Consider the following 12,622-nt stretch of genomic DNA (forward strand, 5'->3'; position numbering starts at 1 on the left):
TTGAATCCAAGAACACATCAGAGAAATCATCCACTGTGATCAAGTAGGCTTCATCCCAGGGATGCAAGAATGATTCAACATATGAAAATCCATCAATGTAATCCACCATATAAACAGACTGAGGAAAAAAACCACATGATCATCTCACTACATGCTGAAAAAGCCTTTGACAAAATTCAACACCCCTTCATGATAAAGGTCTTGGAGAAATCAGGGATAATAGGAACATACCTCAACATAATAAAAGCAATATACAGCAAGCCAACAGCCAACATCAAATTAAATGGAGAGAAACTCAATGCAATTCCTCTAAAATCAGGGACAAGACAAGGCTATACCTCTAAAATATTATTCTTGAAGTTCTAGCTAGAGCAATAAGACAACAAAAAGAGATCAAGGGAATACAAATCGGAAAGGAAGAAGTCAAACTCTCACTATTTGCAGATGATATGATAGTTTAATAAGTGACCCGAAAAACTCTACCAGGGAACTCCTACAGCTGATAAACACCTTCAGCAAAGTGGCAGGATACAAGATTAACTCAAAAAACTCTGTAGCCCTATTATATACTGATGACACATTGGTAGAGAAAGAAATAAGAGAAAAATCACCCTTTATAATTGCAACAAACAACATAAAATACCTTGGGGTAACACTAACCAAAAAAAGTGAAAGACCTGTACAATAAGAATTTTGACTCTCTAAAGAAAGAAATTAAAGAAGATACCAGACAATGGAATGATCTCCCATGCTCTTGGATAGGTAGGATTAACAGAGTAAAAATGGCAATCTTGCAAAAAAAAAATCTACAAATTCAATGCAATCCGTATCTCAATGCAATTTTTCACAGACCTTGAAAGATCAATTGTCAACTTTATATGGAGAAACAAAAGACCCAGGATAGCCCAAACATCCCTGTACAATAAAGGAACTTCTGGAGGCATCACCATCCCTGACTTCAAGCTCTATTACAGAACTATAGTCCTGAAAACAGCTTGGTATGGGCACAAAAAAGACAGGTAGACCAATGGAATAGAGTTGAAAACCCTGATATTAACCCACAAACTTACAAACACCTGATTTTTGACAAACAATCCAAATTTATACAATGGAACAAAGAGAAAATCTTCAACAAATGGTGCTGGCATAACTGGACTCGGACATGTAGAAGACTACAGATAGACCCAAGCCTATCAACATGCACAAAACTTAAGTCCAAATGGATCAAAGACCTCAACATAAATCCAGCCACATTGAACCTTTTAGAAGAGAAATTGGGAAGTCCCCTTGAACAGATTGGTACAGGAGACAGCTTCCTGAACATTGCACCAGTAGCTCAGACTGAGATCAACAATTGATAAATGGGACCTCCTGAAACTGAGAAGCTTCTGTAAGGCAAAGGACACAGTCAACAAGACAAAACGGCAGCCCACAGACTGGGGAAAATATATTCACCAACCCCACATCTGACAGAGGGCTGATCTCCAAAATACACAAAGAACTCAAGAAGCTAGTCTCCAAAACACCAAACAATCCAACTAAATAGTGTGGTACAGAACTAAATAGACAATTCTCAATAGAGGAATCTAAAATGGCTGAAAGACACATAAGGAAGTGTTCAACATCCTTAGCCATCAGGGAAATGCAAATCAAAACAACTCTGAGATACCATCTTACTCCTATCAGAATGACCAAAATAAAAAACACCAATGACAGTTTATGCTGGAGAGGATGTGGAGAAAGGGGAACACTTCTCTATTGCTTGTGGGAGTGCCAACTTGTACAGCTGTTACGATAAATATTTCTGCCAAAAGCTGCCTGAGCCCCACGGCCACGTGTGTGCTTTACGGCAGCTGCCTGCCCAAGTTAGGCTCAAATGAATACACAGAAACTTGTATTAGGTTCAATGCTTCTTGGCCAATGACTAGGATTCCTCATCTGTTAGCTCAGTCTCAATTATCATACATCTATATATTTTATAAGACTTATCTTATCCGACGCCTTATTGGCGTCCCTTCTTGTTGGTGGATCACATCGTGCCGCTGGAGCAGGCGAACAGGAAAAAGGGCCCTTCCTGGTTCTCCTTCGCTTAAATATGAGTCTCCTTACTATGTCACTTCCTGCCTGGATCAGCACTTCTCTACTACATTTCCCAGAATCCTTTTTGACTCTTAGTCCTGTCTACTTGCTGTCTCATTGGCCAAACAGTATTTTATTTAACAATCAATAAGATAAACATAGACAGTACATTCCCCATCATACAGCCACTTTGGAAATCAGTATGGCAGCCCCTCAAGAAAATGGGAATGAGTCTACCACAAGATCCAGCAATTCCACTCTTAGGCATATACCCAAAAGAAGCACATTCATACAACAAAGACATCTGTTCAACGATGTTCATAGCAGCACTATTTGTAATAGTCAGAAACTGGAAGCAGCCTAGCTGCTCTCAACAGAAGAATGGATAGAGAAATGTGATACATTTACACAATGGAGTACTACTCAGCAGAAAAAAACAATGGAATCTTGAAATTTGCAGGAAAATGGATGGAACTAGAAGAAACCATTCTGAGCAAGGTAACCCAAAAAGACAAACAAGATATATACTCATTTATATGTGGAATTTAGACAGAGTAAAGGATTACCGGCCTACAATCCACACTGCCAGAGAAGCTAGTAAACAAGGAGGACCCTAAGAGAGACATGCATGGTCCCCTGGAGAAGGGGAAAGGGTCAAGATCCCCTGAGCAAATTGAGAGTACAGGAAGAGAGGGGGAGGGAGCTAGGGGAATGAGAAGGGAAATAAGGAGGGATGCAGAGGACATGAGGGAGCAGAAAGGTTGAGTCGGGAAGAATAGAAGATAACAAGAATGGAGATAAGATAATAGAGAGAGATATTTTACAGAGAAATCAGGCACTAGGGAAATGTCTGGAGATCTACAAAGATGACACCAGCTAACAATCCAAGCAACAGAGGAGAGGCTACCTTGAATGCCTTCCCCTGATAATGAGATTGATGACTGACTAATATGCCACCTGATAGCCCTCATCCAGCAGCTGGTGGAAGTAGAAGCCGACACCCACAACTTATCACTGAACTGAGTTGGAATCCAGATGCAGAGAAGGACGAGTGAAGAGCAAAGGGGTCCAGATCAGGCTGGTGAAACCCACAGAGACAACTGACCTGAACATCGGGCAACTCTTGTTCCCCAGACTGATAGCTGGGATACCAGCATGGGACTGATGCAGACCCGAGGAACATGGATTTATTGTTCCTCCTGTAAAGTTCAGTACTTATCACTAGCATAGGTGTTGACTTTGGGAGCCCATTCCACATAGAGGAATACTCCCTGAGCCAAGACACATGGGGGTGGGCCTAGGCCCTATCCCAAAGGTTATGGTAGACTCTGATGACAACCCATTGAAGGCCTCACCATCCAGGGGGAGCAGAAAGGATATGTGATAGGTTGGGTTTTAGTTGGGGGAGGGTGGTAGGAGAGGACAGGAGGGAGAAGGGAACTAGGATTGTCATGTAAAACAATCTTGTTTCTAATTCAAATAAAACAAATCTGAAAAAAAGAAACCCCACAGGGAAACCCTGTCTTAAAAAAACCAAAAACAAAAAACAAAAAAACCAAAAAACAAAAAAACAAAAAACCAGAAATGTTTCTTTATTAGTGATGTCTTTGCCTCTATTGTTCCATGAAGCCTTTTGTCACAGCGGTATCACATGAGATTCCCTTAGCAGAAAGTATTAGATGCTGTGGTCTGTAGCAGTGGTGGATCACACTAACTCTCTGTGTCTGTGGGTTCCATATCTGCACATTTAGCCAACAACAGATATAAAATATTTGAAAAAACATCGAAACTGTAATGAACACATACAGTGTTTGATTATTCCCCACCCCCAGCAATAAAGCAGCTGTTTTCACAGTTGAGGGATTGTATGTAATCTAGAGATGATTTTAAGTACCTGAGAGATCTGGGCAGTGGTGGCATATGCCTTTAATCCAAGCACTCAGATGCAGAGGTAGGTGGATCTCTGTGAGTTTGAGGCCAGCCCAGTCTACAGAATGAATCCCAGGATAGACTCCAAAGCTACACAGAGGAACCTTATCTTCAATCACCCCCCCAAAAAAGTGCATGAGAGACTCTATGTGGGGTACATGCTAATGCCATGCTATTTTATGTAACTGATTGAGCATCCATGGGTTTTGGTACTCATGGAAGGTTCTGGAACCAATCCATTGTGGATAGTAGTTGGCTGGAATTTATTGCCTGCACCAATACCACTAGAAAAAAAATGAGGTGACCACCACTAATGTTTATACCAGGAGAGGAATTATGTCACCAGTGTTCCAGGTAACACCTTGCAGGGTGGAGACTCTATGTTTTTATCAGACATCCTCCTGTACTTTTGAGGTCCTGGGTTTGATTAGATTGGAAAGTCATTTGTGGGGCCCATGTTTCTGGGATTTGGTAGTTATTTACTGAGTTAATCTTTAAGTTGCTTCAGGGGAGGTTTTATGTGGTTTGACTCCATAATTGTGTCATACCAAAGCTGAACAGGTGTTGTGGCTTCCAGTGAGTTCTAACCTTGTTAATCTGCCATTTTACTCTGATTTGTCTAGTGCCTGGAATTAGTGCCAGATAGTGAGTGTGGCGACCACAGTGTTATGGGTCCATCACATTTCTGTTTTTACTAACTTTGTATTATTCCAGGCAGCACACGGTTAATTCACGATGTTTCATTTGCAGAGCACTCCAAAATCACCAGTGTAAAAATCAGTCCCTTAGTGAACTTTTGGCATAAAGAGACACTGAAAAAGAAATTCACATTTACAGTCTTAATGGAATCTGATTGTAAGTCCTCACGGTTCCTTATGGATTGCTGCATTAAATGCACAGGGCTTTGCAGTAGAAAAGATGTGCAGCACAGAGAGCCCTCAAAGACAGTCCCCAAATACAATCAAGGCCATGTCTTCACTGATTTCCCAGTGCTGTTTGACTGTCAGCATTCTCTTGCTTGCTCATGGCTGCATCTCTGACAACTAGAGCCTTGTCTGCCATATGACCGTATGAAAGGAATGTATTAGATATAGTTCTTTAATGAATGGACAAATATTTTTACCACTTGCTTAAAGATGTTTATGTTCTTTTTGTTCTTTTTGTTTTTTCTTCTTTTGAGGCAGGTTTTTTTTTTTTTTTTTTTTTTTTTTTTTTTTTTTTTTTTTTTTTTTTTTTTTGTGTGTGTGTGTGTGTGTGTAACAAGCCCTGGCTGTCCTGGAACTCACTCTGCAGACTAGGCAGGCCTCAAAGTCACAGAGGTCCATCTGCCTATGTCTCTCAAGTTCTGGGATTAAAGATGTGCAGCATCACCAACTGGCTATGCCACCTATTTTTAGCCCCAGACAATCTCTGCTTGATATCTTTTTTACTGTAATATTCCTGTCAGTGTCTCATATAGAGTTTTCAACACTCCTGACTTTGTATAATTACTTAGTTAACCCATAAGTTCCAAAATCTTGTAGTAGTGGTGCTAGAATCATTGATTTTGGTAGAGCTTTGTGCATCATTTCTTTAGCTATACAGTTACTTTTCCTTTTGAAATCTTTGTGAGTGTGTGTATGCATATGCACGCACACACTTGCATGCATTCACATGTGCATGTGGAGGTCAGAGTCAACCTCTTGGAGGTGCACAAACTATGGACCTCATCTGGTAACATCAAATGTTTCTCAGGAGCTGTTCCCTTGTTTGTTTGAGACAGGTCTCTTGCTGGGACCCAGTGCTTGCTGATTAGACTAGGCTGGCTGGCCAGTGAGCCACAGGGATATTCCTATCTGCATCTCACCAGCATGAACCAGCTACCCAGCATGTGTGTGTGTGTGTGTGTGTGTGTGTGTGTGTGTGTGTGTGTGTGTGTGTGTAAGTGTTTGTGCATGCATGTGGGGTCTGTATGGAATTCAAGTCCTCTGTCTACAAGTCAAGGTCTTTACAAGCCAATCTATCTTAGCCCCTTTCTAACCTCCATATTTGCCCTTTGTTTCTTTGTAAATCAAGCAGCCATGTGCAACCCATCTGCCTCCCCCTCTCCAGCTAAAGTTTGGGGTAGGATAATGTTTCCCAGTTTCTAAGTGACATCTAATATGCTATTTTAAAAACCAAAGTAAATACAAGATGTCTAGTAGTTAAATCTTGACATTTAAATTTTTGTTTTTATTTATGCATTATGTGTATTTGGGAAGCCAGGAAGGGGCATCAGACTCCACACATCTGGAGTTGGTGGTTGTGATCCATGTGATGTGGATGCTGGAAACCAAATTTGGGTTCTCTGCGAGAGCAGTAATGAATTCTAAGTTCGGAGTCATTTCTCTAGGTGATTAAATTTTAACTGTCTTTCATAAGGTGTCCCTAACAAGATCACTTCAGGTGGAAACATTTGTCTATTTCATGACTTTCATGTAGTTATAAAGGGGGACTTCTTTTTTGTATGGAGACATTTTATTGTAAAATATTAGATTGACTTCTTTTAAAGATATTTTAGTCCAATTATGTGCATGTGTTCTTGTGTGTGTGTGTGTGTGTGTGTGTGTGTGTGTGTGTGTATGTGTGTGTGCTTGTGCACAAGTGTGTTCACACATGTATGAGTGCGCTTGTGCATGCATAAGTATAGGGGACCACAGAGGCCAGAAAAAGGTATTGGATCTCTCTGGAGCTGGAGTTCCAGGTGGTTATGAGGACCCTGACATGGGTGCTGGGACTGAGCTAGGGTCTTCTTTAAGAGCAGTACGTGATCCTAACTGAGCTATCTCCAGCCCCTGTACCCCACTGTGGTTCTTCTATCCATACCATCCCCCTAATCATTGAATAAATAAGCTTTCTGAGGAATGGAAACCGCACCAGACAATGTTTATCTTTAGAGAAGCTTACTGTCACCATTTTCCTTCTCTTGAGTTTTATATATAGAAAAAAATCATACTCATTTCTCATAATACTTGTATCCATAAATTTAAACATTTTCTGGGACACTTCTGATATTAATTATTTTTATTTCAGTATTTATTCTAATATATATTTCTTTTCTTAAAATTTTAACACTTTTATCTTGTCTCTGTTTTTATCATTTGTCTTTGTAAATTAGATTCTGTGGATCAGGATGGAAAATGTATTTTCCTGTAAGTCACACTGCTCTCTGTGACACACACATGTGACTCCCTCTCACACACATGGCTGTATGAACTTTTAAGAATTAGGAGTGAGCCTAACTCCTCTGTGTCTGATGACAGTATCTTTGTTTTTTTCCTTGTCATGTCCCTTAAGAAACCTTGTCCTCTTCTAAGAGGAGCTGACTGTGGTATGAAGTATGGGTGTCTAGAAGCAAAAGGAAACCATGCAGAACTTACTTATCACCCTTTTGCCATCTGTCTTAAGTAATTTCAGTATGAACCAAATACATTTATGAAATAAAACACAGGAAGGGTAGTGTTGTAATCTGTGCTCATGGCAGTGCAATGGATAATTCCCGGTTGGTAGTTCTCATGGTAAGACCACTTTCTACAGTGATACTAGTTGTCTTGGATTTTATTCATAAGTCTTTCGTCCTATAAAAACAAAAAGGCATCATATAATGGTTTATCCCAAAGGTATTGCTGTGTTTAAAATAAAGCAAAGCTATGTGACTTTCAAATGGCGTTGTACAATGACTCATAATACTTCTATTTTAGGCCAGTTGCTTCGGTTAAAGATGTTTCGTGAAGACCATGGATCATGGATGACAATGTCCTTCAGCACCATTCTGTTTCTCTTCCTCTTCTCCCACATATATAACACGATCCTTCTGATGGACGGGAACATGGGGTGAGTTATTGCCTGCTCCCAGGTGCAGCGCTGAGGGGTGTATGTGAAATTCTCAGAAGAACTCACCCAGCATTTTCAGTTCTTACAAACGTGTTACTTTGCTGACACTGTGCCCTAAATAGGGATAATTTGTGTTTGTCTTATTTGAGACATTTAAAACCTTGCTTCGTTTTAAGAAGATGAGGCATTTTACATCACTGACACTTGTTTCTTATTTTTAAAAACTTTTTGTGGTATAGTTTGAAGTGAGAGAGAATAGGAGAGTCACCTAGTAGGTACAACAGGGCTGTGATGGGCTCCAGGTTTGCAGTTAAGTGCTCCACAAATGCCTGCCTAGTTCAAGAAACCCCTTTGATATTGGTGGCTTTTTTCCCCCTGAGACAGGGTTTTCCTGTGTAACTTTGGAGACTGTCCTGGAGCTAGCACTTGGAGACCAGGCTGGTCTTGAACTCACAGAGATCTGCCTGCCTCTGCCTCCCAAGTGCTGGGATTAAAGGTGACCGCTATTACTGTCCCTTGACCAGGCTTGTTTTTAAACTCATGATCCATGTCTGATATGACAGCATAGAAACAGACAAACAACCCCTCTTTTTGGGAGTTTCAACAGAGGGAAACTGGGGTCTGTTAGAGGAGGACTCCCTGGATCAAATGGAGATGGAGCACCATCCTTAGCAGATCACAGCATCAGGGAGACTTGTTGATGACCTCGTTGTCGATTTTCTTCCGACTTTCTTCAACTCATTGGTTGCATAACAAAGCACAGAGTCAGCCTCTTAGCCCAGCATCCTCTAGCTTTGCTTTCAGTTGAGTTTAAAGTCATAACATTTGAGGTTGTCCTGTCTTACAGTCTTAAGAAGTAGATGGGTACCAACAATAAGCCACTTATGTACTGGGCACTGAGATAATTGCTAGGGAAGGTGTCTATCATCCTCACTAGATTATGGCCTCTCGCTCTAGGTTGTAGGCTAACTAAGATCTCCATCCATTTCTCTCATGTGAGGTAGTTTAGATGTGACATATAGACTTCGGTCACCATTGGGTGCTGAGAGTGAAGCCCATTTAACATCTTTTTTTTTCTTTAAATCCCTGTAAAGGGGCTGACCGGTGTTTTACCAGGATTATACTTTACAGTAGCAAAGTCCCTGAATGATTTTAGGTCAGATGCTCAGGACTCAAAACAGTATTAAATGTGTTGTCATGATTATTTTTTGTACCCAAATAATGGCATGGACAGTGGGTTTATTTTTGATAATGGAGTTATAGATTCCCACTTGGGTTCCTCAAAATATTCCTCAGCTTTGATCCCGGGATATCAGTGGGTAGTGACAGTTTGGAATTACCTGAGGCAGCCAGAGGGCTCCCTGAAAGACTCTGTACTTTCAAAGCACTGGATGTGCCTGATGCGATAACACAGGCCTATAATTCCAAGCACCCAGGAGCGTGAGGCAGGAGGACTGTTTGTATTTTTATATGTAACTGATAAGGCCTGAGTTAAGGATTTACTTGAAGATAGATTTAAAGATAATAAATTGAATGCAGTAACATGTAATCCCTTGCACAGAGTAAAACACTCAGCAACTAAACCAAAATAATCCTAAAGAGAGTGCACAGCTTCTGGGAACTTAGTATCAGGCATGAGTTGTCTCAGTTCTAAACCTCACACTGACCCTGTGCAATAGAGACTTTTATTGGTGTTAATCCCAGTGATTGAGAATAAGCCCACTATCACCATTCAAATTTGAAGCAAGCTTTAATTAAATACTGGCCAGGTGGACAGGCTCTGGCCAGGTTCATCTCTAGGTTTTCAGAAGATAGCCTGAATCAGGGTTTACAGCAGCTTAAGTATTTCCCATCAGGTCCAATAAGGGGCAAGCATACATCCTGACATATTTCCTGTCTGTGAACCTCCTGCCTTGTGATCAAGCACATCTGGTGCATCTGGGTCAAACAATCTTGTTTAGGGAAGTGAAAACATGTGGCTGGTTATCTCCCATAAACAATAGCCTCCAGCGTTTCAGGAACTATCTGTCCTTGGGCAAGGGGCTTGGAGATCGGAGGTATTTTTGTTTCAATGGATCTCTAAGACATAGTAATTAAAACTTAAAATGTAATTTTGGTTCTCACAATTGTCTCCATTTTATGAATCAAGAAACGGAGAATTGCCCAAAGCTGCTTTCTAATTAACTCTCCATTCAAAATAATAATAGAGGGGTTGACCTATTGCATAGTGAATTTTAAGGACCCATCTCCTGAAAGGCTGGTATACAAGTCCCTGAAGACTGGAGTGACTCAGTTCACTTCATCCCTGTTAGCCTTCTCCACACTTTAATCTTTCAAGTTGATTTTGATAATAAAATAGGAGGAATGTGTAGTCGCTAAGTGAATGGCTTACAATTTATACACAGTATCTTACCTAAAACTGTGGTTCCTTTTTATTTTATTAGAGATTATGGAATATTTGGACACTTGTGTAAAAATCCTTGAACTGTCCAACGATCTGTCTTATGTTTGCTAGGAAAGAACTTTCCACTGAGAGGCTGCCCTTAAAAATGTCACTTGAAAAAAATACACAGCCAGAGAAACATTGTTTATCTCTACTGCTTAAAATCTCAAATGGCCATTTCTGAAGTCTGCACGGCCAGCTTTTTATCAAATGCACCATGTGACCGTGTGACTGCTTCGAAGCCAGTTTGTAGATTCGGTGGATAAGTCAGCTCCTAGAGAGAAGGGCACTGGTGTGCTTCTGGGGTTCTCCAGTATCTGAGGTATTGATTCATCCTGGAAAGGACTGGGGTCATGTGGACATCACAGGAAACTGGCTTATGCTGGAGGATTGCTGCTAGTAGAGAACTCCTGCTTCCTCACACTGAATCTAGTTTGCATGGAGGGTTCCAATGTGCCCTGGCTTAGGGATGCTTCCAGTAATTTTGGCTTAGACCCATTCCCAAAGTGTTTTCTGAACCCAGAAAATCTAGTGTGGCCACTAGACCTGTGTTCCTATGTTTTGGGACTTTCTTTCTAGATTGGATGCTTCAGGACTAGAATATGTGTTGGGCATAGGGTTTCTGAGATTGAAAAAGAGTGGAGAGTATTTCTAGCTTGGTCTGCTTTTAGAAATTCCTAATTTATATCTGAGTATAAATTGAGTATAAGCTGAGGCCCATGATTCCTGAATACAGAGAACAAGTACTGGCCAGCACTTACCTGATAAAGAGCTAAATAGCTCGGCTCCTGTTTTCCCCCAGTTGAATTCCTGAAGCAGACATGGATTCCAAAGGTTTTAGGCATCTTTGGGGAGTGAACTGAGGTACAGTGAGAAAGACAAAGGCAAATGAACTTCATGGACCAAAAGGGCAGAGATACAGACAATTACATTTCCTAGCATAGTAGGGAAAGGTTTCTATGCATTACTCTCTTTCTACTCTCTACACCTCACACTGCCAAAATCCTGCCTCTCATGTTTTTTTTTTTTTTTTGTTGTTGTTCTTTAAGTCATTTTTTGGTACCAAAATGAGTTGATGATAATCTGGATCCCCCTAACCTGCATGCTGGAGGTTGTAGGTAAGGTTCCTAGGCAGCATTTGCATTTTATAAGCAGTTTCTTGCCTCACAATGTGGGTGGGCCCAGTAACCTCTGTTGCTGTACAGATCCTAGGACTGTTGGAAATATGATACAGCTGGATGGATTTTTAAAAGGCATAGATAAGCTTATCCTGAAATAGGACAAAGCAAGAGGGGAAGTGAAGAAGGACTTGAATACCAGGCAAACTTAGGGACTTGAGTTTTTAGCTTTTGGCAGACACCAGAATTGAGGATTTGGGCTGTGTGCTGACTAGTTTTATGTCAATTTAACACAATCTAGAATCATCAGAGAGGAGGGAGTGTTAATCCTACCAATAGAGAATAATAAGACCATTACCACAGTTTAAAGCCAAATTTGAAGCAAGCATTAATTAAATACTGGTCAGGTAGATGGGCTCTGGCCAGGTCCATACCCAGATTCCTGGGAAATGGCCCTGAGTTACTATTAGCGGTAGTTTAAGAAGGAAAACCCATAATTCATTGAATCTTTCATCAAGTCCAATCGGGGGCAAGCATATATCCTGATGTACCTCCAGCCTACATCCAATCAGAGGCAAGTATATATGCAGACGCATTTCCTGCCTGTGAACCTCCCTCCCACATGTGATCAAGCACATTTGGTGCAGATGAGTCAAACAAACTAGTTTAGGGGAGTGAAAACATGTGGCTTGTTATCTCCTATAAACAACAGCCTCCAGAATTTCAGGACCTATTTGTCCTTGGGCAAGGGGCTTTCAGATCAGAGGCATTTTTGTTTCATGGATCTTTAAGGCATAACAATTAAAACTTAAAATGTAACTTTGGCTTTCACAGGAGCCTCAGCTGAGAAAATGCCTACATAATATAGGGCTGTAGGCAAGCCTGTGGGGGCAATTTCTTAATTAGTGATTGGTGGGGGAGAGCCAGCCCATTGTGGGTGGGTGCCATCCCCTGGGCTAGTGGTCCTGGGTATTATAAGGAAGCAAATTGAGTAAGCCATGATGAACAAGTCAATAAGCCACACCCCTCCATGACCTCTCCATCAGCTCCTGCCTCCAGGACCCTGCTCTGTTTGAGTTTCTGCCTTTACTACCTTTAATAATGAACTATGATATGGAAGTGAAACAAACCCTTTCTCAAGTTGCTTTTGGTCGTGATGATGGTGTTTCATCATGGCAATAGAAACCTGAACTAAGACAGA

At 41.0% G+C, this 12,622-nt stretch overlaps 1 protein-coding gene across 1 annotated transcript in view; it reads left to right on the forward strand.

The window, feature by feature from the left end:
- The window catches only part of Tmem117 (transmembrane protein 117), a 419,705-nt gene that overhangs the window by 68,533 nt on the left and 338,550 nt on the right, over positions 1–12,622 (forward strand). The window contains exon 2 of the mRNA XM_035440837.1: positions 7,728–7,860. Within this exon, the coding sequence (XP_035296728.1) occupies positions 7,728–7,860 (133 nt within the window). The remainder of the gene's footprint in view (positions 1–7,727; positions 7,861–12,622) is intronic.

Source organism: Cricetulus griseus, chromosome 2, assembly GCF_003668045.3.
Source record: "Cricetulus griseus strain 17A/GY chromosome 2, alternate assembly CriGri-PICRH-1.0, whole genome shotgun sequence".
Lineage (NCBI taxonomy): Eukaryota > Metazoa > Chordata > Mammalia > Rodentia > Cricetidae > Cricetulus > Cricetulus griseus.